A 25,136-nucleotide genomic window follows, 5' to 3' on the forward strand; every position below is an offset into this window, starting at 1 on the left:
TAAAAATTGATAGTTAACACGGAATACAAAGAAACAAATGGAACTTCAAGTATACATATAAAAAAAGGAATATAATTGAAGATGCTTGTATTTTTCACAAGCTTAATGTTTAATTTTATGTGCATGTTTGATTTTATACATCATATATATTAATTAATACAGTAAGTTATTCCATTGAAATTAATAGCTTGAAGAAAGTTAGCATTTTTCATACCTTCTATTACTTTTGAAAAAACAAAATTCACGTACTAATTTTCAATATTTCACAAATTAACATATATATGAATATCTTACTATGATAATATCATTAATTTGAAACTAATAAAGTTAATGTAATGTTTTTTAAAGGCTAAATATATAAAATACTAAAAAAAAAAGATATACTAATTTTAACAAAAACTAATTTTATAACGACTGAAAACTTAAGTTACCTTTGTAATAGTAGACCATACAGTTCGTGTGACTACTTAAAAGAATATATAATAATATGTTTATATATAATTTGAAATTAAAAACGTAAGAAGTAAGAAAATTTAATAAATATGATGAATGGAATTTGTACAGGTTATTATTTCTTGAACTCACTCCACACTAAATAAAAGAACTAAAATACTCTTCACTACTGTATCACGCTACACGTTACCATTGTGTTGTTTCTATTATCGTTGTTGCTCCAAAGGATGAAGAAGAGAACAAGAACACGGTAGAAGAAGAGTAGTAGTAATTTTGAAATCTGGAGGTGCGTGAAGAAATTGTGGGGTGCAGAGAGTAAAAAGCTTTTGTATTTGGATTGATTACTCCAGCCCTGGCCCAGTAGCCCACACAAATGAAAATGGAGACATATCTGAGTATATATGTCATGCTCCTCAGCTGTAATAATAAATAAAAAATCCTCCTGCTCACTGCAACTTAGAGAAGGAACTACACAACAAAAACCCCTCTTCGTCTTCGGAAGAGAACGGAATCCCTTGCCAGCGTTTTGTTGTCGCTTCGTTTCATTCTCAGCTTCCTCGTTTGTTCTGTTTCTTCGTTCGTTCCCTTGATTATTCGATCGCACTTTCGATTCCAATGGCAACAGTTACCGACAGCAATGACAACAATCCTGCACCGGAAAACCCTAACAAAACCCTAGACCCCACCTTACCAGATCCAGTCATTGTCGCCACTGAGCCTGTCGACGATACAAACGCCACGGAGGCTGCCGAAGTCAAGACTTCTCCGCCGGCCGAATCCGGAAACGATGTTCCTCTCTCCGAGAAAGAGAAGTGCAATTCCCGAGCCGAAAGGTTAATTTCCAACCTCTTCCACTCCTCTGTTTTTCAAATATACATTCAATCGTCTGTATTGTTATCCTCTTTTGTCTGTCGGTCTTCATGTATTGATTTATATACCTATTTTTGTGTATCAAATTTTAGGTTTATCTGAAATGAGCATTTTCTTAACGTGTAGGTGTGGCACTGGGCCCGCTTCGCATGAATCGGAGCCCTCAAAATCCGAGGAGTTAAAGAGGAAGGCCGTGTAAGTTGATTTATATGCACTTATTTCTTATATAAAATATAATGTTTTTTTTTATGTGTTTGCTTTTCTTATTATAAAAAACTGCGAAGAAATCTCTCTAAAATATCGGATGACATAATTTTAAGTGAATATTATAGGTTTAGTTTTACTTACTAGTTCAAATATAGATAGTTTATTTGTCACATACTTTATTAATTACTTAAAAGAAAAACTTACATCCTAAATCCTAATTTCTTGGAACTAGCCAATCGACTTTTTATAGTTTTTTTTTCATATATAACATCCTTATAAAATAATAATAATAGTAACAATTGAATTAATCATATTTAATAAGGAATTCAATAAACAATTTTGAAGTGATTGTATGCTATTACTATTATTTTTACGGATGGTAATAGAAAATTAAATATTTAGTTATTTGGTAAAGTATAAAAGTGTGATTTTTTTTTAAATTATATTGATTGATGAATTTGATAAGAAAAAAAATGAATTGGATAATAAAAGTGAGCACACATTCCACTAGACAACTATAAAATTGTTTATATCTATCTCTCATGTACTTGACCGAATTTGAATTTAAATAGTTCATCAGCCTACAGTTGTTTAAATTATTTTTTCATGAAAAGTAACTTAAACAGTTATTTTTAAACAATTAACTTGTATAAATGACATCATTTATTTCATATCTCCCTAAACTCATTTAATTGCTTAATGCTTAGATGAAGAAAAATAGGGTAACAACTCATAAAGAAGGGATCTTGATAATATTAACATAAATTTAGGAATTAAATGACGGTGAGTCCTTAAATTTGAGGACTTATTTTATAACTCTTTCTTTGTTTCATGTACTAATGTAGCAATATATATTACAGTGAGGGATTAAAGTGACTGTTTGCCCATGAGATTTTCAAAATGTATTGGAATACTCTGTGAATTAGTTGAGTAAAACAACTTATGGCAATATTGCTTCTAAGAAACATATACACTTCTAAACACTAGTTGTGTTGTCAGATATTTATCCATGTTGGTGCATAGATGCTTCAAAAACTTTTAATTTAATTTTGTTATTTTTACTTTTTAATACCTTGATTTATACCTTAATATAAACTTTAATGCCATAATAATTACACAGAAAATGACTCTCGTGATTCATGTTTTTAGTTTGTTACTTTTAGCTTAAATTTGTATTTGTATTTGTATTATGATGTGGAGTCTTATGTTCATAATTATTAATTTTGCCATATTCCTCTCTGTGTTGTATTGTCTCTATATCCTATGTCCCACTTGGGCTTTGTTTTTTTTGCAATAGCTGAATGTTTTTTATGATCTGTTTGATTCTTTGATTAGTTTTTAATAACATTTACTTTCGTTAAATTGCGTTTTGAGCCACAGTCTCCGCAAAGCTTTGGAGTGTAGACCCAAAATTATCATTTCATTTATAATTATTTTGCCAAACAATACTTTTTGTGAAATCGTGTTCTGAGGTACAATCTCCATGGACCCTTGGAGTGCAGATACAAGATTATCATTTCCTGTATAATTAATTGGTTACTATTTTGTGTAGATTTTCCGAACGAAATTTTGAAATGGAGGACAAAGGAATTAAGCAAGAGTCAAATACTTCAGCAGCTGGGGTTTATGAGGTACCTGGAGAACCTGCTATTGTAATTGATGGGGTGCCTGACATAATCCCCAGTGACTGCTCTATTGTTCTCCGTGATGCTCCGAGCAAAGTTGAAACAAATGTGGCTTCAGGTTTGGGTGAATGGTTTGAAGGGAGGGAAGTGAGAAAGTGGTTTATGGGAAGATATTACTCAGGTAGAGTAACTGATTACGACAAAGATTCTCGGTGGTACAGGGTCCACTATGAAGATGGCGACTCGGAAGATCTTGATTGGCAGGAGTTGGAAGAGGTGCTTCTTCCTTTGGATGTTACAGTGCCTCTCAACTCATTGGCAGAGGAGGTTGTGAGGAGAGGCAAGATATCTGGTCCTAAGTCTCTTAAGAATGTAGATCATTCACAAAATCCCCATATCAAAAGAAAGACGTCAAAAGGACAGTAGACCAGTTTCTGAAAATTTAGTTCAAAATTTAGTCATTTGTATTGTAGATATCAATTACATAGCTTGCACCACCCACACTGAGAATTGACCAGTTTCTGAAAATATTTAGTTGAAAATCTAGTGATTTGTATTGTATATATCAATTACATAGCTTGCACCACCCACAATGGCATTGAGAATTGACCAGTTTCTGAAAATTAGTGACCATGGAAATTAAAAACATTTGTCGTAGCAGTGGGGATTGTTTGTTTTGTAGTTAGGAAATCGGTCCGTTGTGAAATTCAAAAGTTAGTTATATTAGTGATTGATGATTATATCATACTTGGTGAAGTAACATTACGTTCATAAAGGAGCTGCATTTGATAACATTAGAGTTGATGTCATTCATTCTAATTTGTCTCAACAAGAGGTCGTTCGAACAACATCAGATATTTCTTTGAAAATGCATGGATAATCTGCAACATTCCCCTCTGCAAAAAAACATAAAAATGAGAAGAAAACTGATAAGTGCGCGACCAATTTCTTTGTTTGTTAATATTTTTTTCATCGGTAGCCTACATACTCCAATTTTAAAGCAATTTTTTTCATTAGCATTTTTTTTTTCATTTATGAATTCTGACCCCATACATTTTTGTGTAGCGAGAAAATGGTGTTGATAACTTCAGAGCTCCCGGGGCATGGATTTGAAAGGAGAGAACTGTGTTAAGATTTCCCTGCCTCCGCATATGTCCACAGAATTGGTATGTGCAGGTATATTAATGTTATGAAAAGATATTTATAGAGACTATAGTTTCTCATGGAGACTCTTGTTTCCTACATCCATGAATTATTACTGTTGGCTAACATAGTGTTTTGATGACGTCGTTCTGGCAGAGAAAGAATCTTCCCTTCCTGCGGAATGTTGCTAATGTTAAGGCAGCATCGACCTGTGTGTAGCAGAATAAGAAGTGGAAGAAGAGCATCGCCCCAAAACAGATTCAATCTCAACAAAATCAAACCTATAACGCCATACAATGTGAACATGAGTTTAACCCTGAAATTTCCGGTAGTATTCTAATTTCTCCCCTCACTGTGTAAAAAAGAAAGTTGGGTCCTTTCTATGTATTGGACAACACTGCTTGTTGCTTTCGGAGGTGATGTGGACCTTCAAGGTATAGTAACCAATCAGCATAGTTTAGCAGACCAGGGTGGGAAAAAAAATATTTTGATAGTGGGTTGAGTTATTATTTTTTTAAAATGTTGTCCAAATCTTATTCCAACTATGTAATTAACTTACATTGAACATTACTTTTAAAAATGGCATGAAAACCTAATCGAGAAATTCTAAAAATTTCATGCTCACCTGTTACGAAGCACTACCAGCGACCAATAGAAACCAACTCTCCGATAAATGGGTTGGGAAAAAGCCAACAACAGCAACAATCACCATAGAAGACGCACACTACGAAGAAATACGAAGGAAAAATGCATAAAAAATGTCATTTATCCGAAGAAGCCACTATTGATGGTGTCGATACTCGAGGATGACCGAGGCTCTGATAAATGGTGTTGAGGCGACGACTGATTCGTGGCGAAGGAGCTAGGGGCTAGATCCGCTTCTGCGCTTGTGTGTGTGTATGGGAGGTAAAAGCTCTTGTTTTGCCTTTGCGTTTGTGTGTTCATGGAGATAGAAGATGATGGTGAGAGGAAGGAAGAAGCGGTTTCCCTTCGACAAGCGAGCAAAAGTGAAAGTGAAACCTAGTTTTCACTGCTTGCTTGTCGCCACAGGCACCTCATGACCCTTTGACTCCGACACTAATTCCAATTGCCAAGGTCAATGAAAATTGTCAAGTCATGTATCATTGATTGACCTTGACACATAGGCGGGTAAGAAAATGACCACTTTTTGAAGGTATCATTATCCTTATGCATATCATATTTTTATTTTCAAATTTTTAAAATCTCTAAGTCTTTCAGTATAATTGAGAAAATTGAGCACCACCATAATGAAGACTCATAAATTCATTGTCAAGATTTCGGGTTAAGATTGGTGTCAATCCCTTATGTGTGAGTTGGGCTCATGTAGAGTTGTCAATTTGGTCCTTAGCCCACGGGCCAGCCCTGACCCACTCTTCATAAAGCCCCTTTTTAGGGGTTTCCCAAATGAGGGGGCCAAAAAAAAGCTCCAGCCAGCAAAACCCCCTCTCTATTGGGTTAGGACTAGGTGGGTTAGTACCTCTCCAAATAATACTACATCAAGCAAGAGTCAAAGATCAAACTGTTAATCAATGTAGCTGTTAATACGACCGTATCAATGTAGCTATTAATATGACCGTTATCAATGTAGCCGCTAATATTACCGTTTTATACCGTTATTATATTATACCTATAAAAACTATTGCTTTTTCATTATTTTGAGTAGCACTAGAAAGAAAGAAAAAAGACGAGCAGGTGCTTCATGCAATCTAGCCACTCTACCACCTCTGATACAATGCCACAAGCAATTGTTACAACATCAAATTGATGATCCTGTAATTGCAGTAGAAAAACAAACACTTAAGGATTAATTATGATTAAACAAGTTTAAACGATCAATTAACTAAGCTTCATCCGCAAGTCCAAATAAGCTTATGTGATTGTTAATACGTAAAACTTCTTTCATTTAGTTTCTTCTAAAACTGTTTTTAACTTACATATAATATAATTTTGAGCTTATTTTCTTTTTCTTTATTACAGACAGACATATAAATTGACAATAAAGGGATGCAGCATGATCATTAGTCACATACAAAGAAACTCATATTTGTGGTTTGGAAAGAACATATGAGAACAAAAGTATGGTACTCTACTTTGTTGTTGGGCCTGGTGTAAAAGGATAAATTAGAGTAGGTGTAAAGCTTTTTTTCTGATATTTTTTCTTCCTACACCACCATAACTTCTATCTGAACACTAATAATTTTTAAAATGACCACATTAGCCTTCTATCCAAACAAAATATATTATTAGAAAAATATCTAAATTCTTAAAAAAAAAAAAATTACTTCGTTAAAATACTGCGTTCAAACTCACCATATGCAATCGAGTAACAGACATATGAAAACAGTTGTACTTACTTAGAATGAAAAACAGAAATTATGCCATTAATCATAGATTTCAAAAATTAGTTCTTACTCAGTTTATTTTAATATAAGCACATAAAATAAAAACCCTGCACCGGAAAACCCTGACAAAACCCTAGACCCCACAATACCAGATCCAGTCCTTGTCGCCACTGAGGCTGCCGAAGCCAAGACTTCTCCGCCACCCGAATCCGGAAACGATGCTCCGCTCTCCGATATTCAGAAGAAGATTCGCCGAGCCGAGCAATTCGGCATTTCCGTCCAGCTGTCCGAGAAAGAGAAGCGCAATTCCCGAGCCGAAAGGTCAATTTCCATGCTCTTCCCAATTTCACTTTTTGGTTTTTTGAATATACATTCAATCGTCCGTATCCTCTTTTGTCTGTCGCTGTTCATATATTGATTTATGTACCCTATTTTTTTGTATCAAATATTAGTTTTATATCAGTTGAGTGTTTCATTCACGTGTAGGTTTGGCACTGCTCCCGCTTCGCAGGTATCAGAGCCATCAAAATCTGAGGAGTTGAAGAGGAAGATAAAAGGAAAGCTAGAGCACTTAGGTGGGTGCTTGTCATAAATTGATGGTTGATGACTTTTGACTCCTTAACTCCCGTAGATAGGGATGGGTAAATCAAAATGGCTTTACCCAGGTGCTAGTTTATAATCATGCTGGCTTTACATAAGTATTCTCAGTGGGTTCATCTAATTATGGATTTTTTATTTCATTAATCACAAACACCCATTTGTGACCATTTCATTATCTTGACATCATATCACCCAGTAAGATTCTCAACATTAAGAACTTCACTTGCTTTTTCGATATCCCTTGTCCATATGATCATCCAAAGCCAAATTCGATGTATATACAATTATACAAGACCTATTGTATCAACAAGAGTAGTTTCCAGTCTCAGTGCAGAGTTATCAACCAACAGTTACATCAACCTGATGTGCAAGAAACAGCAATACAAAGAAGCACTTGATGCATTTAATTTCAATCTAGAGAAATCGAGTATCCAGCTAGAACCAAGCACGTATGCGAATCTAATACTGGCCTGTACCAACTTTAGATATCTAAATTATGGCAAGAAAATCCATGATCACATTTCAAAATCCAAGTTTCAGTCAGACCTTGTTCTCCAAAATCATATTCTTAATATGTATGGAAAATGTGGTTCTTTGAAGGATGCTAGAAAAGTTTTTGATGCAATGCAGCTGCGTAATGTGGTCTCTTGGACTATAATGATCTCCAGATACATGCAGAATGATCAAGAGAATGATGCCATCATCATGTATATTGAAATGCTGCGATCAGGTTATCTCCCGGACCAGTTTACATTTGGAAGCATTATCAAGGCTTGCTGCATTGTGGGAGATATAGACTTGGGCAGACAACTGCATGGTCATGTCATTAAATCAGGGTATGATCGTCACTTAATTGCACAAAACGCTCTTATCTCAATGTACACAAAGTTTGGACAAATTGCACTGGCCTCAGGTGTGTTTGCCATGATTTCCACGAAGGATTTAATTTCCTGGGCTTCTATGATTACAGGGTTTACTCAACTTGGTAATGACATAGATGCTTTATATCTTTTCAGAGATATGCTCAGGCAATCTGTTTACCAACCAAATGAGTTTATATTTGGCAGTGTATTCAGTGCTTGTGGAAGCCTTCTAGAACCGGAATTTGGAAGGCAAATTCATGGAGTCTGCGCTAAATTTGGTTTAGGGAGGAACATTTTTTCTGGGTGCTCCCTCTGTGACATGTATTCAAAATTTGGATTCTTACCTTTGGCAGAAAAGGCATTTTATCAAATTGAAAGCCCGGATTTAGTGTCATGGAATGCAATTATTGCAGCATTTTCTGATAGTGGTCATGTTAATGAAGCAGTATCATTTTTTCGCCAGATGATGCAGACAGGACTGATGCCAGATAACATTACTTTCCTCTCCTTACTATGTCCTTGTGGGAGCTTTTTGACATGTAACCAAGGAATGCAAATGCATTCTTACATTATTAAAATAGGTTTAGATAAGGAAACAGCTGTATGCAACTCTTTGCTAACGATGTACACAAAGTGTTCAAATCTACATGATGCATTCAATGTTTTCGCATATTTGGGTAAAAGAGCCAATTTAGTTTCTTGGAATGCAATCCTATCAGCATGCTTGCAGCACAAACATGCAAAAGAAGCTTTTAGATTATTTAAGCTAATGCTATTTTCTGAAAATAAGCCTGACAGTATCACCATAACTACCATATTAGGAACTTGTGCAGAATTGGCGTCTCTTGAAGTTGGGAATCAAGTCCATTGCTTTACTATTAAAAGTGGGCTAGTGGTTGATGTTTCCGTCCGCAATAGATTAATTGACATGTATGCGAAGTGTGGATCACTTATACATGCTCGTGATGTTTTTGATTCAACCCAGAACCCAGATATTGTCTCGTGGAGTAGTTTAATTGTTGGCTATGCTCAGTTTGGACTTGGACATGAAGCTCTTAATCTCTTTCGAATAATGAGGAATCTTGGTGTCCAGCCTAATGAGGTCACATATCTGGGGGTTCTCAGTGCATGCAGTCACATTGGATTGGTGGAGGAAGGTTGGCATTTGTATAAAACCATGGAAGTGGAACTAGGTATTGCACCAACAAGAGAGCATGTTTCTTGCATGGTTGATTTGCTCGCTCGTGCTGGATGCTTGCTTGAAGCAGAGAATTTTATTAAGGAAACGGGATTTGACCCTGACATTAATACATGGAAAACCCTACTTGCTTCTTGTAAAACTCATGGTAATGCTGACATTGCAGAACGAGTTGCAGAAAATATACTAAAACTTGATCCTTGCAATTCAGCTGCTCTAGTGCTACTTTCTAATATAAATGCTTCTGCCGGTAACTGGAAAGAAGTTGCGAGACTGAGGCATTTGATGAAACAAATGGGTGTACAGAAGGTTCCTGGTCAAAGTTGGATAGAATTTAAGGATCAGATCCACGTGTTCTTCTCAGAAGACAGTTCTCATCCACAGAGCGGAAAAATCTACAGTATGCTGGAAGATTTATGGTTGCAGATGCTGGATCATGCTTATGATCCTTGTCAGAGGTTAGACATTAACATTTGGTAGGCACTCACCAATTGTTATAATCCTTCCAAAATCTATGATGATCCTTAGTGATCCAATGAGTCGATGACACTTAATTAAGAGTGAAATCTGATCATTATTCCCATTTTATATTATTGTAATAGAAATTAAAGGGAAACTGCTAAGCCGTCAATCATTACAGAAACCCCTAAATCATTCGTTTTCTTCCACTCGCCAATGGCCAACAACTCGTAGTTTTTGTTTTCTGACATTCGTTTCAACCTAGGTACTCCAATTCTAAAACATACTTTTTGGTTTAGCAGTTTTTTATTTCGTGATTTATGAATCCTAATCTCTTACATTTTTTTGTAGAGCGAGAAAATTCTGGAAAAACATGGGTTTTGGTTGCTACTGATGTGGTTGCCCAGGGCATGGATTTCAAAGGTGTGAACTGGGTGATTAGTTATGATTTCCCTGCTGCCGCATATGTCCACAGAATTGGTATGTGCAGCTATATTGATGTTGGTTTTCATTTGAGAAAAGATATTTATTGGTGCTATAGTTTGTATCATTCTCATGGCCGCCTTCTAAAGCAATCTTTTTCATTTAGCAGATTTTTTTTTATTATTGTTTATGAATTCTCCCTACATTTTCTTTTTTTTGTAGAGAAATTGTTGTTGGTAACTTCAGAGCTGGAAAAACCTTGGTTTTGATTGTTACTAACGTGGGTGTCCTGGGCATGGCTTTCAAAGGAGTAAACTGTGTTATGATTTCCCTGATTCTGCTTCCGCATATGTCCACAGAATTGGTATGTGCATTTATATTAATGTTGAGAAAAGATATTTATAGGGCTATAGGGCTATAGTTTCTCATGGAGACTCTTATTTCCTATATCCATTAATTATTACTGTTGGCTAACATAGTGTTTTGATGAGGTCGTTCTGGCAGAGAAAGACCTTCCCTTCCTGCGGAATGTTGCTAATCTTATGGCAGCATCGGCTTGTGAGTTGCAGAATAAGTGGAAGATGCACCGCCCCAAAACAGATTCAATCTCAACAAAACCAGACCTATAACACCATACAATGGGAACATGAGTTTAACCTGAAATTTCCGGTAGTATTTCTGGGAATACTACTACGGCTTGTGTGTGAAATTGCTTTTCTTGGATCCTATCCTAGTGTCCTTTAACTTGTTAATGTGTGTTTTTGCGTCATTAGCCATTTTTAGATTCTCATCGTGATTAGATCTTATGAGAGTTGCTATTAATGCACATCACATGGATTAGAAGCATGTTTCTTGAGAATGGGTCAATGGATTATGTTAATTTGTTTGGTCTAGCGCTAGTGCACAACTTTAATGGATCAGCAGAATGTTAAAGCTCGAGTTCCTGGTATTATCTTCTGCCATTTAAAAAATGAAGGTGAATAATGCTAAGCTGAACATTTGAAGTGAAACCTTGAAGGCGAGGCTGGATTATGTTGGTGTTTTAAAGGATGTTTTAAGACTGGATTTATTTTGAAGGCTAATTTCTCGGAGTATCATAATTATCAAATAATCTATGTTCACGAGCCACATTGTCTACGTGTTTCTCTTCAAATTGAATGTTAGCACTTAGGTCTGCATATTTTTCTTGGGGTTAGAGCAACAAATTTACAATATATTTGTTGACAGTTATTATTTGTTTTCTTGGGGTTTGAGCAACAAATTTACTATATGTTTGTTGACAATTATTATTCGTCTATTTTTTTTTTATTAATTTGTTTTTATACAACGTAAAGTAATTTGAATAAAAAATATTATAGTTATTAATTTGTTTTTGATAATGTTTTCTGAAGAAAACTACAATATATAATAATCTGAAAATTAGAAATCATTACAAATATTTGTAATAATTATTTAATAAAAAACACACTATATAATATATAATATGTGATAAACTAAAATTAATAATAAAAATTGTGTACCTATCTTCAAAATAAAGACTAATACATCGTTTGACAGTTAGAACTTTAATTAAATTGAATTAATTAAAAAATAATTAATAACAATAAATAAATAATGTAACCAACCACTAACATTAAAAATAAAAATAAAATTAAAATGATTAAAAAGGTTTATAACAATAATTTAATATAGAAATTCAATTCAATAAATAAAAATTCAATACATAATATATAGTAAATACATGATACGCAATACCTAATACATAATACGCAATACCTAATACATAATAATACATAATATATTATATAATATATAATACATAGGCTATTCATGTAAAAGCACTGAAATGTTTGTTAATTGTTCAAATAAAATTCATTTTGCTTCAAACATCATAAATCAAAATCAAAATTCGTAAATAAAAAAAATAATTCATTCAAAGCTTTATTAAAATTTTAATTAAATTGAATTAGTTAAAGAAATAAATAATCTTAATAATATATTATTTCTGTAAATATAATTATATATATATATATATATATATATATAATATTTAAACCTTAATATTAGGTTATTAAGAACATTTCCTTAATTTTTCAATTAAAATTCATTTTGCTTCAAACATTATAAATAGAAATCAAGATTTGTAAATAAAAAATAAAAATCAGTCAAAGCTTTATCTTTCCAATATAACATTAACTGTTAAAATTTAAACTTTTTGGATAAATATAAATCTAAAGATTCAATAATTCAAAAATTAACCCTAATATTTACGCCGACTCTACAAAGTTCATGATAAAATGTAAATGTAAAAAAGAACATTGAAAACATATATAACTGAAAAGATTTAAATCAGCTAATATTATGAAATTGTAATTAAATAATTGAATAATAAATTGTAATTTAAATTCAATATATAAAATCAGCTAACATTAAAGTAGTTTATTTCTACCTTGTAAGCTACAATAAACTTGAGTTGCCTTCTAGATTACTTAATTTTCTTTCACTACTATTTCTTATATTTTAATATATATTTTATTACTTTTAGCTTTCTTTTTATTACTGCTAATTTTACTTTTATAGAGACGATAAATTATCACACTACTTTACATATTTTTTAACTTACTGTTTAATTTTTTATTCAATTGAAATTAAAAAAGTTAACATTATAATTTAAAATAATTAGTATTTTATCATACGGTGCTATATAAAAATTACACAAAGTGAAAAATATAAAAATCAAATTCTATATAACTATAGTTTAAATTGAAAAATTGAAAAAAAAATCTATTTCCAAAGACAAATAAACATTGAATTTGATTAATAGTCTTATATCAATAAACTCCTTTAAATAAAATAACTTACCCAAATAAACAAATAAACTACCAGGAACACATGTAACACCAAACAAAAATAAAATGATACTGATATTTAACATCACTGTGAGACGACAGAATACAACTTTTTTTACTCAAATCAAATGGTACACATGAATCCAAAAACTATCTAAATAACATATTGTGCCAAATATTTATATAAATAATACAAGTTATTTTTTTTCATGTTAGAATTCAGTTCCTTGGAAACTGAATTCTGAGGTGTGATTATTTGGGTGAAAAAATCACACAATACAGTTCCAATAACTCAGGCTGATAGAAACAACTCCGAGTTAGTTACTCCCAGAACTTCCAGTCTCCATCAGAAGCATCTTCGAAGATATTTTCCGTAGATAATCCGGCTAAAATAAGAGAATATCAGATTAAACCATCAACCTTTCACATGTGTTTATAAACATAATCACAAATTGATAAATCTAAAATTCCAAAATCAAATAGGTACCCGGCTTGTTGCAGCAGTAAAAATCTTCTCTTCAAACCTTTGAGCAATCTTCTGAATTTCATGCAATCCCTCATGACCAGAAACAGGAAGATGTCTTTTTAACGAGGCCATTCTATAGAAAATGGAGAAAACTTATGGTCAAACAATCCTATAATGTTACAAGCTCGTTAAAATGCAAGAAGACTTCATTGAAATCATACACATATCCAGAACAAAAGACAGATATCAATGTTCTTTCATATACATTCATTCATCATTTGGAAAGAAGAACAGAGTCCTCACAGAAATGTTGGCAGTATATGGAATCATTGATTTACCTATATTGAGGAACAAAAGTAAGAACTTACAAATGATAGACAATATTAAAACTGAATCTTACATCATGTTGATAATTATTTGGCGTGACTCTGCCCGCAGTCCATATCTGCAAGCACTAGTTTCCATATTGGCTTCAGTACCTTGAATAGGTCTCCAATTATCATCGTTATCCATATTGGCCCTGGTGCCCTGGGATCTAGTCTCCATCGAAAGCATCTCTAAAGATATTTTCTGTAGATAATCATTCTGAAATAAGGAAATATCAGATTAAACATCAGCCTTTCATATTGTATGTGTTTGTAAACATAATTATAAATTGATAATTCTAAAATCAAATGCATACCAGGCTCGTTGAAGCAGTAAAAAACCTCTCTTCAAACCATTGAGCAATCATTTGAAGTTCCTCTTGACCAGAAACAGGAAGAAGTTTTTCAAACGTGCCCATTCTGTAGAAAATAAAGAAAAGCGGTTTAATAACTAAATTAATATCTTCAAAATCATGTAGCGGGCCTTGCTTCTTCCACCATCAACGTATTCTCCACTTTTTATCTTTTAATTTCTGTTCATATTCTTATGCTCTATAATTTTCGGTTCAATTATAATCTAATCCATTTCCATTCATAGTTATGTTCTTGTTAGTGATTTTATTATGCTAGATTGAATTTTAAATTGTTTTTGGATTGACTTCTAGATCCTACGCTACACTTGTTCCAATTCTTATGATTAGAATCATTGATTCAAGCCTCTCAAGAATTGATTTCAAGTTTTAAGTCAAAGATAGATTCAACTCCAATAGTTATCTTGCTTCATATGAATTTAAGCTTCCTTTTCATATATGAACTCTATCAGAAACATGAGAGAAAAATTCTACTAACAGTAGTACTATATCCATCTGCCAAACATTCTCTATGAAGAGAAAATATGTATAAGCTATTTAAGAGAAAAATACACAATCCTAATCAGTATGCAAAGACAAACATTTTTTCTTAAATATTAGTTTGGAGAAAAAATGAACAGATTTAATTATGTTTCTGTACTATGAACCAGAAATTTGAGCACATGTTTTCACAATATGACTCTGCCTATCAATGTTCTTTCATATACATTCATTTATCATTTCAGATGTTGGCAATCATCTATTGTGGAACAAAAGTAAAAAATTACGAATGATAAAAACTGAATCTTACATCTTCTTGACAATTCTTTTCCGTGACTCTGGCTGCAGCTCATCTCTCCAATCACGATTGGCTTCAGTACCTTGATTAGGTCTCCCATTATCGTTATCCATCTAATTTTTATCAACAGAAACACCAACACCACACTATTCTTGTCAAATCCGATTCCGGAAGAAGGTGCAAAACATGAATACAAAGACGAATATAAATATAAGAAATATTAGGAAAACCTATAATGCATGCAAAAACATTAATTTTATAAGGAATACAGATATGGATGGTATGGTAATCAATTGTAAAAGTCAATAACAACAAAATTCCAATTTTACATAAAATATTTCCTCATTTGACGATGGTGTTCGTTCTGATTCCCTTCAAAGATGTCGATTAATGATTCAAACGAGAAGCGTCCCCTTTTACTCGCTCTTTCGATTAAACCGTTATAATGAGAAAAGAGAGATGATAAATCCGACATTAGAAAACGGACCTGACGGTGGTGGCGGTTTCGGCAATTTTCCGGCGATGGCGTGGGCACTGTTACAGATTGCGTGTGTGAATTGTAAGCTTCAACTGTACTGTAGGTAACTTCAAATGGGTGCAAAAGCTTTATTTATTAATGGTTGTTTCTGACTTGTCTAAATTTCTAAATTTATTAATTTATTACATATAAAATATAATAAAATATAATACAAACAAAAATATTTGAATCATTGAAATCTAACAATCCTAACACTACTACTCACTCAGCTGAAATTCATGTGAAAATTAAAAGATTATTTCAAATTCAAAATTTTAAGATAATGATGTATCCATGTTTTGTTTTTTGTGTTGTTCTTATGTTTATTCTTATTCAACTTGAGATCAAACTTATACTTGAAATTCTTAAAGTAGAGTTACTACTGCAATTAAGCATAAGCCATTAGTAAAAATCTATGCAGAAACAAAAGATAGAGAGAAAAAAGACAAAAACAAATAACGTTTAGCAAATGTATATGAAACACACATTACAATTGCAAACTTCAAAAACTGTGTGATATGTTTCTCCATCGCAAGCTAAGTTAAGGCTCTGTTTAGATAAAAGTTGAAAGTGTTTTAGAAATTCTAATTTACATTCCCAAATTTCAAGGCACGAAATGATAAATAAAGAAAGAATTTGTTGCTTTAAAAGTAAGAGCACTGGAATCACAAGGTGCTTTGAATTGTTCAGTCATGAAAAGTGAATGCTAATGCTCTTTCTGGAGTAATTGGATAAAAGTCCATCTATATATCTTGTGCTGAAATTCAACTATTTATTAATAAATTAGGGCAACTTGGTCATGGATTTTCTGATATTTAGGCGAATTTAGGCTTAATTAGCAATTCAAATTTTATATTTAGAACTTTAATTTGATTTTGTCTCTATATTATTTTTTACTCAATTGAGTTCGTATATTTTAGAAAGAGTTAATTGAGTTTTTATTTTTATAAAAATACTCATTATGTGAAATTGATGTTAGTTTCATTTAGAAATGATACATATCAAAATCTGAGTTTATAACGTGTCAAATTCTGAATCATTTTCTAGGAAGGTGACACATATCAAAACCACAAGAATTTCAAAGATGATTTATTGACAAATGACAAATATAGATTTTAATACATTATACTTTTAAATGGTGTCAATGCCAATTTAACTCAAGGAGCATGTTAAGTCTTCTTTCAGAAGTAGACATTCAATTGAGTAAAAAAATAAAATATAAGGACTAAAATGAGTCAAAAAGCCATATATAAAGATCAAATTACTAATTAAGCTAAGATATATAGAGAAATCATTAAATAAGCTAAAATTTAAGATGTTAGGTGGAATATGTGAATGGTTTTGATCTATTGCACCTCAATTCTCTAAAGGGAAAAGTGGAATGAATCTAAATGAAGATAAAATTGTGGCTTAATGAGCGGTGGGAATTGGGTGGAGAACTTTTATTCGATACGTTGCAATCAGTTGGCCTGGAACAAATATATATACAAGATTTAAATTAAATTAGGTGGCTAGAGTCAATGTTAAGTTTGAAAAAACTGAAGTCTTCACCCACCAACTTGTCAAGTTAATTTGAAGTTGTCAGTATCCTTATGTTCAGGAGCAACACTCATAAAGTTTGACTTATTAAATATCATGGTGAAGATAAAAAAGCTCTTCATTCGTAACTCTTAAGTCTGTTTAAAGAAGATAAAAAAGCTCTGCATATATTTCAACCCCATGTGAAAACTATTAATCTCTTACACACTCAATGTATCTTTATGTTTTATGATGTTAAATAGGACTCAAATCTAAATATGATGCAGAAGTAAAGTAGCTTTTAGTACTTGTTGGAAGTTCCACATTGACTAAAGATAAAACCAATTCACAATATATAAATGGGTGCAATCCTTATCTTACAAACTGGTTTTGTGAGATTAAATTAGATTTAAATTCCACTTCTAACATGGTATCATGTCCCACGCACAAACACAATATATATAAGTGGGTGCAATCCTCACCTGTTCCAGAACAGTACTCAATTTATCTTCCCAGCAGATTCTATATGCAAGAAAAGTTTGTATAGTGGAATATCCATTCTGTTTTCCCTGTGTGAGGAAGGCATAAAAGAAGCCCTTTTCTTGTCACTATCCCTTTATTGTCAAGGATTTGATCCCAAGCCAACATGAACACAAGCAAATTCACAGAAGTTATTACTTATCCATCAAAACTCAGAATTCCTTGCTATGTATATGTACTGATATTCAATGGTTTCAGTCGCTTGTGTCCAAAACTTTGTATTGGTTGTTGTGACAATAAATAAAATGAGGCTAATGTTGAGAGAAAGAGGTCCAACCCTAAGAAAAGGGAAAGGTTTGAGGAAAGAAAAGAAGAGGGGACCTCACATTTTGCTCTTAGTATTATTAGATCATTAGCCCTTTTGAGAGGTAGATGCTGATTTATGGCTTGTCTAAAGAAGCAAAAAATTATAATAGTTTTAGCTTTAATTATTATGGAAACTTACCTAACATTTTCCATACAGATCCAACTCTGTCACGTAATCCAGCAAACACAGTCTTTATGCATGAACTAATAACAATTCCATTTGAAAAGAGAAACAATAATTCTACTTTACTGAGAGAAAGAATGTCGAATTTGGATTCTCTGTTAAATTTTTTATGTTGTTTCTATACTATGACATTGACACCGAAAGGAATCATAATATACGAACATCAGTATTTCTAATGTTCAGTACAAGACAGCACAAAAGAATTTAGTAGAAAATCTGGACTCTGCGAATTTTCTTTTATGAAGGGTGTTTTGGAAATTATATTCCTCTGTGGAATCATGCATGATGCTACATGTGAAGTGGGACAGAAGAAACATTTGATAGGTGGAGCCCTTTAAGAAGAAAGTTGGAATTGGCTGTCTCTCTATAAAGGACTTTTTCATTTTATATTTATGCTTTTCTAGTCTATGAAAGTACATCAAACTGCCTTCTGAAATTCCTAGAATAGGCTTCAATTATATATCTGTTCAAGAAAAAAAAAAAACAGTGTATCATATCATGTTCAGAAAAATATTATTTGGGGAAGGTGAATTAAAGGGAAAAGAAAGAACCTGTACTTCGACTGTGTGACAAGGAAGAGTTTTTCATGTTCCTGATTATACTAATAACTTTCATTCGTCTATGATGTTAACATAACAATGATGTCTAGAAGGAAAGCACTGCAATATGGGACTTTTTAAATTTCAACAGGAACTTGTATCATGATTCATGGAGGTTCTGAAACATGGTTTTATTCTGAAAGGTTGAGAAATATGAAGTGTCTTAATGTAGTTGGTGATATTGCTTCGTGTGTACACTAGTCTTTTGCAGCAACTATACATCTCCAGTGTTAGTATAACATCGAAAGTTATTGATTGACAGAAATGACATTTTCTTTAACAGTTCATAGAAAATGATTTTAAAGTAATGTTTATACTATTTTAATGTCAAAATTATTAAGGAATCGAGTGTTTCTTTTAGGATCAAATTCACATTTCAAGTCTTTTTATCATTAAAATGACTTATAAATCAAATAAACATGATGTGTTTTTTTCTTCTTTCTATATAATAAGTATGATGTATAAAGCTGACAAAGATACCATCATGCAGCAAAGCAATAAATAAAGTTCCACACCATACACCAATTTTAATGGCAGTAATCTTTTTATAACAGTTAATCATTATGCATTAAAATTGATATATGAAAAAATGAAAGTATTCTTTGGGACAATGTAGGGGGACAAATCAATTTTCGATCACGACTTAAACATTATTAAAAAGGACAAAGATGGAAGAGTTTCTGTATAGACACAACAAATCCACCAACTCATGGATTAAGAAATTTAGAACAACGCACTTTTAGTAAGTCATGCATTATTATTCTGAATTTCAAAAGCATGTCACTGATCTTACATTGGATTTTACTCAGCTAGCTATAAACCATGGACATGAAAAAACCGGAAAAAAAAAAAGCAGACCCCAGGACAAGAAACGTAAAAAGACAAGTGGAAGACAAAGAAAGGTAAGAAAAAAAACAGCAATGGGTTATGAGGAAGCAAAAGTTGTACATGGGTGTTCCTCATATGTTGCTATCAAAAGACATAACTCATTCTCTGTAAGCACAAACGGATGTCTTGCTTTTTAGGTCTTGCTATATTAAGACATTGTAACTGTAAAATAGTGATGCCTAGCTACTAACTGGTGGCTACTACTTCCATACATAACACACACACACACACGCACCAGCATTTATTGTTCTTACATCACTTATATATAAATTTCATCTATCTTTTTGTCAAACCAAATTTTGATCAAACCCTTTTGCAAGTTTCTTCCTAGGTAGAAGTAGATGGAGCTTGTGTGGTCAGAGCCACATCCATCATCTGAAAATGATCTGAACGTTCCATTTTCAGAGAATCCTCCACCTTGCTCAAAGCCAGTGCTACCTTCCATGGATATCCAAAAGGAGAAGAAGGAGGACCAAGAACATCACTATGAGTCAAAGCCTGAACTCAACCTCATCAACTGCATAGATACAAATTTGTGCATGAACTCTTCTTCAGAATCATGTCATGGAGGAGGACACGGTGATGAATTGGAGCCAAGGATATTCTCATGCAACTACTGCCAAAGGAAGTTTTATAGTTCGCAGGCACTTGGGGGACACCAGAATGCGCATAAGCGTGAAAGAACTTTGGCAAAAAGAGGACACAAAGCTGGTGCTGCAGTTCCAATAGATTTTGCACACAGGTATTCTAGCATGGCTTCTCTGCCTCTGCATGGCTCCTATAATAGGTCACTGGGAATTCAGGCACATTCTATGATCAACAAACGCTCTTTTCAAACACAAACACCAGGTTTTTGTCTGTCACATTCTCATGCTCAAAACTGCTCTCAGAAGCGGCCTTTGTACTACTCACAACAAGCAACTGGGGCAGAATCTGAATCACCCTTGGATGGTACCATCCAACGGCTAGGGAAGTTTTGTCCAAGGCTGATGCCAGAGGGATTTGGAAGCTACTGGTTGGATAGTGTTCACCATTTGAAGACTAAACAAGAGGAGTTGCACAAGCTTGACTTGTCCCTTAAACTCTAAGTGCAACCAAACCTTCATATGAATTGTGTCTTTTCTCTTTCCAACAAGAGATCTCTATCTTTTCTTTTTCTGTTTCTGCTCTTGTATCACACTAGTTGCAGCAGCTGTAAATGCATTTTAGCCGCATAAAAACGAAAGTTCGTGTCTTGATATCATTTGCTTTGATTTGAATTAATGGATTCTTCTGGGATTTCAATAGCATTAGTCAATTGATGCTCTCTCGTGACATAATAGACTTAGCAGGGTAGGAAAGTTAGGTGAACTAAATCTTAAACTAAATGCAGCCAAATCAATGTTCTCTCTCTACACTCATTTGAGCCGTTTAAAGTTTGATTCCACAGATATCCGTTTAAGGGTCTGCATGTGTCAGAAACATAAGCAAGGTTCTTAGTATATTAATTGGTGGAGTTGATTCACTTGGGCAATCATATTTTAAACGTATTCTGTTCAAGATTGTATCTTGTTATGTGTTAGTGCTATCTTACTTTTGGACAGTGCTGTATGCACTGTACTCCCATATCATCACTCATGTGTGGGCTATTTCAGTTTCCTTTCTTAGTCCCATTAAGGAAAAAAAAAGACAGATAAACAATGTCTGAAGATCATTGTTATATAAATGTGACATCAATGTAATCAATACAAAAAATTAATACCACTTTTAATTAAAAACCTCAATATATTCATGGGTTAAAAAATATGACATCATTAGAATTTATATAAGAAATTGATATCATTTTTAATTTAAAATCTCTACATTATATTTATGAATATCTTTCTTCATATATCGTGTTTAACTTTATCGATTTTAGTCAATGTGAGACTTAAATTTAAAAAATATTTGATCGCAATTAGTTTTGAAGGTGGGAACTGTTGGGATGAAGGTATATCTGTCTGACATTTTGGGTGACAAAGGGCCAAAGTAGAGACGTGGATACTGGTGAGTGTGATTGTTATAAATTCTTATGCAAGATTGGTCCACCAAATGTACATAAAATTGAATGGTTGTGATTATGCAAGCGACTACCACTTTGACCCACCTGCAGTTGGAGAAATGGACCTTCTGTATTGTTTTGAAAGAAGTAGGTGAGGCAAAGACATGTGAAAGTAAGCTTTCACATCATTTCAAAAGAAATCTTTAATTATTCATAAGCTTCTATTAATTTTGATGCCCTTGATTTCTAGGGGACCCCACAATGTTGCTCCATATCTGCTGATGTTTACAACCTAATCTGGTGTTAATGATGAAATAAGTTGTGTGATGATGGGCTAAGTAACTGAAACATGTAGTGATTAAAACAGTTAACAATCATAGTAATCTCAAACTAACATAACAGGACATGGTGGTGAAGAGACAGAGGGAATATGTTTGATGTTTGTAGCCATGAATGAGAATCTGGTATCTTGGTTGGTTGGGCTGTCTATTTTGGTTGTGGTGGCATGCCTCAGTCTTCACCGCACCATTTTTTTTCATTAAAATATTGAGAGAACCTTCACTTTTGCCTCTCCTCCAAGAAAGAGTGAAACACTTTAATTTCATTAAAACATGGACCACTGGGTGCTATCTTTTTTTTTTTTTTTCTGGGATTAGGTTCAGTTTTGAAGCAAAAACTGCGTCTTGTTTGTTCATAAGATCTTATATGATAATCAAAGTCGAGATAGTCGGTCGCATTCGGTGAATGTAGGCTAAGGAATTTGATTTGACATCAACATCTCAGTTAGGCTCCTCAGACTGTATCATAGTATGCTACGTTTTTTGTTTTATTCTTCCTCCACTATCCTACGTACTATGCTTTTTATCACCCAAACATTTTTTATTTACTATTTTCATGTTTGTTGCTTCTTCTTGTTCTTTTCGGTGTGTCTAAGATTTTCCACTTCAGATTTTTTATTGATTTTTCTTAAAGATATAAGAGAAAAACATTAAAGAAAAATTTAGCAGAAGTTAAATTCTAAATTATTATCCGACCTATTTGATAAAAGAAAATTAGTTACTATTAACAATTTAGATATTAATTTATTAATTAAATTTGTTTGATAATTAAAACAGTTTTAAACACTACATCTAATTTCTAGATTAATAACTAAAATAATTTCTATTATAAATTGGTCACTGGTATTAATTACTAAAATTTTGACTATTAAAATCATTTATATCAAATTAAAAAATTAGTTACTAAATTAGTCTTTAGGTAATAAAATTAGTAACTTGATAATTTTTATGAAATGAGTTTAAAATATTATATACTTCATTGGAAAATTTTACTCCAGATCTAAACACTTTAACAGCAAATGGGTATATTGGAAATTTTAACTAAGGCTTTTATATATTGTAAATGTGGATGAGATATTTAAAAAACTGTATCAAATCAATAAATCCAAATTGAATCCGTATGGGCTACAAAGGTTTTCTTTTAAACGGAGAAATAGATTTTGGGCCTTCAACTTTGCTAGCAACCCACAAAGGTGCATTGGGCTGGACCATGCCATGTTTCGTATCTTAAGCTCTCTATGGATGTTTTATTATGCAACCCATAAATGTGCCGTTAGATTGTGAAATACTACAAATCTAAATAATTGATTATAAATGAAATTTGACATTCACCCATGGTATAAAATATATGGTTAAATATGTTTTTGTCCCTCAATTTTCAGTAAATACTGGAATTAGTTCATCCTCGAAACTTTGGTCCAATTTAGTCTCCTAACTTCTGGGTGAATTGAATCTTTCCAAGAAAATTTTGTTAAGTTTATTTAACGTTTTAAACACATTCCATGATAGCATTTGAGATGTTCACAACGTTTGACATATTTTTGCTTCAATATTAGTTAAGAAACTATAATGAAACGCATATGAAACGTCAAGTAAACTTAACAAAATTTGGTTAAAAGGATTAAATCCACGCAATTTTAAAGTTTGGAGACTATATTGGACCAAAGTTTCGAAGATTGACTAATTTCAATTTTCACTAAAAGTAGAGGTACCAAAAACATATTTAACCCTAAAATATATCAATGGTTTCTTTCTCTTTTGCATGGTTAGGCAAGAAATTAACTAACAAGCATATTTACAGTATACGTCATATCAAAAGGGAATTAAAACTGAAATATTTAATATGGGTTTATTTCATAATATATAATATATAAGTCTATTTATAAATTTCAAAAGTTTAACTTTTTATTTTTTAAATGAGATTTTTGTATGGCACAATATTTAAGATCATGAAACTTGATCTTCAGGTGACTGAGTTTTTTATTTTAAAGTACACAATACTTATTCATTTAAATCTTGATTAATGGATTTTTTTTTCGGCAGAGTCTTTTATTTTATATATATATATATATATATATATATATATATATATATATATTAATTCATGTGATATTTTATTCTGTTTTTTCTCTCACCATTCCTTGTTGCATACGTGACACATTGCTGCATGCACCAAGATAAAAATGACGTTTATGCTTACCAATTTGGTTTTTTACTCCTTGTCGTTAGTTTTATTAACAATACTTAATTTGAGTAATGTTGATGCCAGCAAATGTAAATTTTTACGACATCATGTGAACCTACACACTATGTTCTCTTTCTCTGTCTCTTCTACTGTTTTGTTTCCCCCATATTTTTCTGCTTTTCCCATGTTTTTTTTTTCATAGTACATATTTATTATTTTTTTTAAAGAAAAATAAAAATAATTGCCATTGGTTTCTAACTATCCATGCTTCAACGAAAACATGAAGCATGGATTGAGTTTTGTAATTCACACATCTTGGCGTTGTGAATTGTATATTTGAGTTAAAATGTCAAACTCATATGACAGAAGTTGGAAATGGGTGATGCCAGTTAAGCAAGAAATTTGCGAATTTGGTTCCCCATGATCGTGAACTTACTTCAAGTAACACTTACGTGTAAGACAAAAGAATTTACCTAATTAAGATTTGTTGGGACATCTTGATGTGACTTTTTCATTCAATTATTATAAGGATTTCTACTAATGCCAGATTAAGGTATATGTTTTAGTTAACCTTCAAAAATCTTCAAACACATTTTTCAAGCCAAAGATATTTCACCATCCCTTTTCGGGTATCATACACACTCTTATCTTTAGTCGATATCAGAGATATATTCATTTTGTACATAAAACAAGAAATTAGTGGATGGTCTGTTAACGATCTGATTTTGGATGGAATAAAATGTCCAAGAAAGTTCGCTAGGATAGATTCTAACTTGAGTTTTAAGTCTAACTCAACCTCACAAAACCGGTTTGTAAGGTGAGGATTGCACCCATTTATATATATTGTGAATTGATCTTATCTCTAATCGATGTAAGACTTCCAACAATTATAAAAAAAATATTAATTCTTTTATTTTCATTATTAAAAGCATGTTCGAATATAATTTATAAGAACTTTTTGGATTTTAGTTACTGAGTATATTTTAATCAAATGAAAGACTTTTCTAA

The 25,136-nt window shown here is 32.5% G+C and overlaps 4 protein-coding genes across 10 annotated transcripts; 3 read left to right on the plus strand and 1 right to left on the minus strand.

Moving 5' to 3' along the window:
- Positions 1 to 874: 874 nt before the first annotated feature.
- LOC114183421 lies at positions 875 to 3,874 on the plus strand. The gene is made up of 3 exons (XM_028070438.1): positions 875 to 1,286; positions 1,450 to 1,518; positions 3,083 to 3,874. The coding sequence occupies exons 1-3, from the start codon at positions 1,069 to 1,071 to the stop codon at positions 3,579 to 3,581; spliced, it is 786 nt and encodes a 261-aa protein (XP_027926239.1). The 5' UTR covers positions 875 to 1,068; the 3' UTR covers positions 3,582 to 3,874.
- Positions 3,875 to 3,993: 119 nt separating this feature from the next.
- LOC114183420 (pentatricopeptide repeat-containing protein At3g53360, mitochondrial-like) lies at positions 3,994 to 11,168 on the plus strand. 5 transcript variants are annotated; one of them, XM_028070436.1, is made up of 9 exons: positions 3,994 to 4,088; positions 4,221 to 4,321; positions 4,455 to 5,447; positions 6,297 to 6,982; positions 7,148 to 9,798; positions 9,925 to 10,046; positions 10,133 to 10,261; positions 10,427 to 10,568; positions 10,709 to 11,168. In XM_028070436.1, coding segments are annotated over exons 5-6 (2,289 nt in total). In that variant the 5' UTR covers positions 3,994 to 4,088; positions 4,221 to 4,321; positions 4,455 to 5,447; positions 6,297 to 6,982; positions 7,148 to 7,510; the 3' UTR covers positions 9,926 to 10,046; positions 10,133 to 10,261; positions 10,427 to 10,568; positions 10,709 to 11,168. The 5 variants fall into 5 exon arrangements, with proteins under 5 accessions (XP_027926237.1, XP_027926238.1, XP_027926236.1 ...); XM_028070437.1 differs by having other exon boundaries at positions 7,148 to 9,780; XM_028070435.1 differs by having other exon boundaries at positions 7,148 to 10,046.
- Positions 11,169 to 13,111: 1,943 nt separating this feature from the next.
- Positions 13,112 to 15,664, minus strand: LOC114183935 (mediator of RNA polymerase II transcription subunit 15a-like). Of its 2 annotated transcripts, none has more exons than XM_028071133.1 (6): positions 15,521 to 15,664; positions 15,046 to 15,146; positions 14,202 to 14,304; positions 13,920 to 14,104; positions 13,541 to 13,652; positions 13,112 to 13,439 (listed from the first exon to the last, which is right to left on the minus strand). In XM_028071133.1, the coding sequence occupies exons 2-6, from the start codon at positions 15,144 to 15,146 to the stop codon at positions 13,371 to 13,373; spliced, it is 570 nt and encodes a 189-aa protein (XP_027926934.1). In that variant the 5' UTR covers positions 15,521 to 15,664; the 3' UTR covers positions 13,112 to 13,370. The 2 variants fall into 2 exon arrangements, with proteins under 2 accessions (XP_027926934.1, XP_027926935.1); XM_028071134.1 differs by having other exon boundaries at positions 15,046 to 15,179; positions 15,521 to 15,632.
- A 3,860-nt stretch (positions 15,665 to 19,524) lies between these two features.
- On the plus strand, positions 19,525 to 20,869 carry LOC114185863 (zinc finger protein 1-like). 2 transcript variants are annotated; one of them, XM_028073805.1, is made up of 2 exons: positions 19,525 to 19,599; positions 19,917 to 20,869. In XM_028073805.1, exon 2 carries the CDS (start codon positions 19,927 to 19,929, stop codon positions 20,671 to 20,673), a length of 747 nt encoding a protein of 248 aa, XP_027929606.1. In that variant the 5' UTR covers positions 19,525 to 19,599; positions 19,917 to 19,926; the 3' UTR covers positions 20,674 to 20,869. The 2 variants fall into 2 exon arrangements, with proteins under 2 accessions (XP_027929606.1, XP_027929607.1); XM_028073806.1 differs by lacking the exon at positions 19,525 to 19,599 and adding an exon at positions 19,609 to 19,692.
- The last annotated feature ends 4,267 nt before the right edge of the window (positions 20,870 to 25,136 follow it).

This window comes from Vigna unguiculata, chromosome 5, assembly GCF_004118075.2.
Source record: "Vigna unguiculata cultivar IT97K-499-35 chromosome 5, ASM411807v1, whole genome shotgun sequence".
NCBI classification, from domain to species: domain Eukaryota; kingdom Viridiplantae; phylum Streptophyta; class Magnoliopsida; order Fabales; family Fabaceae; genus Vigna; species Vigna unguiculata.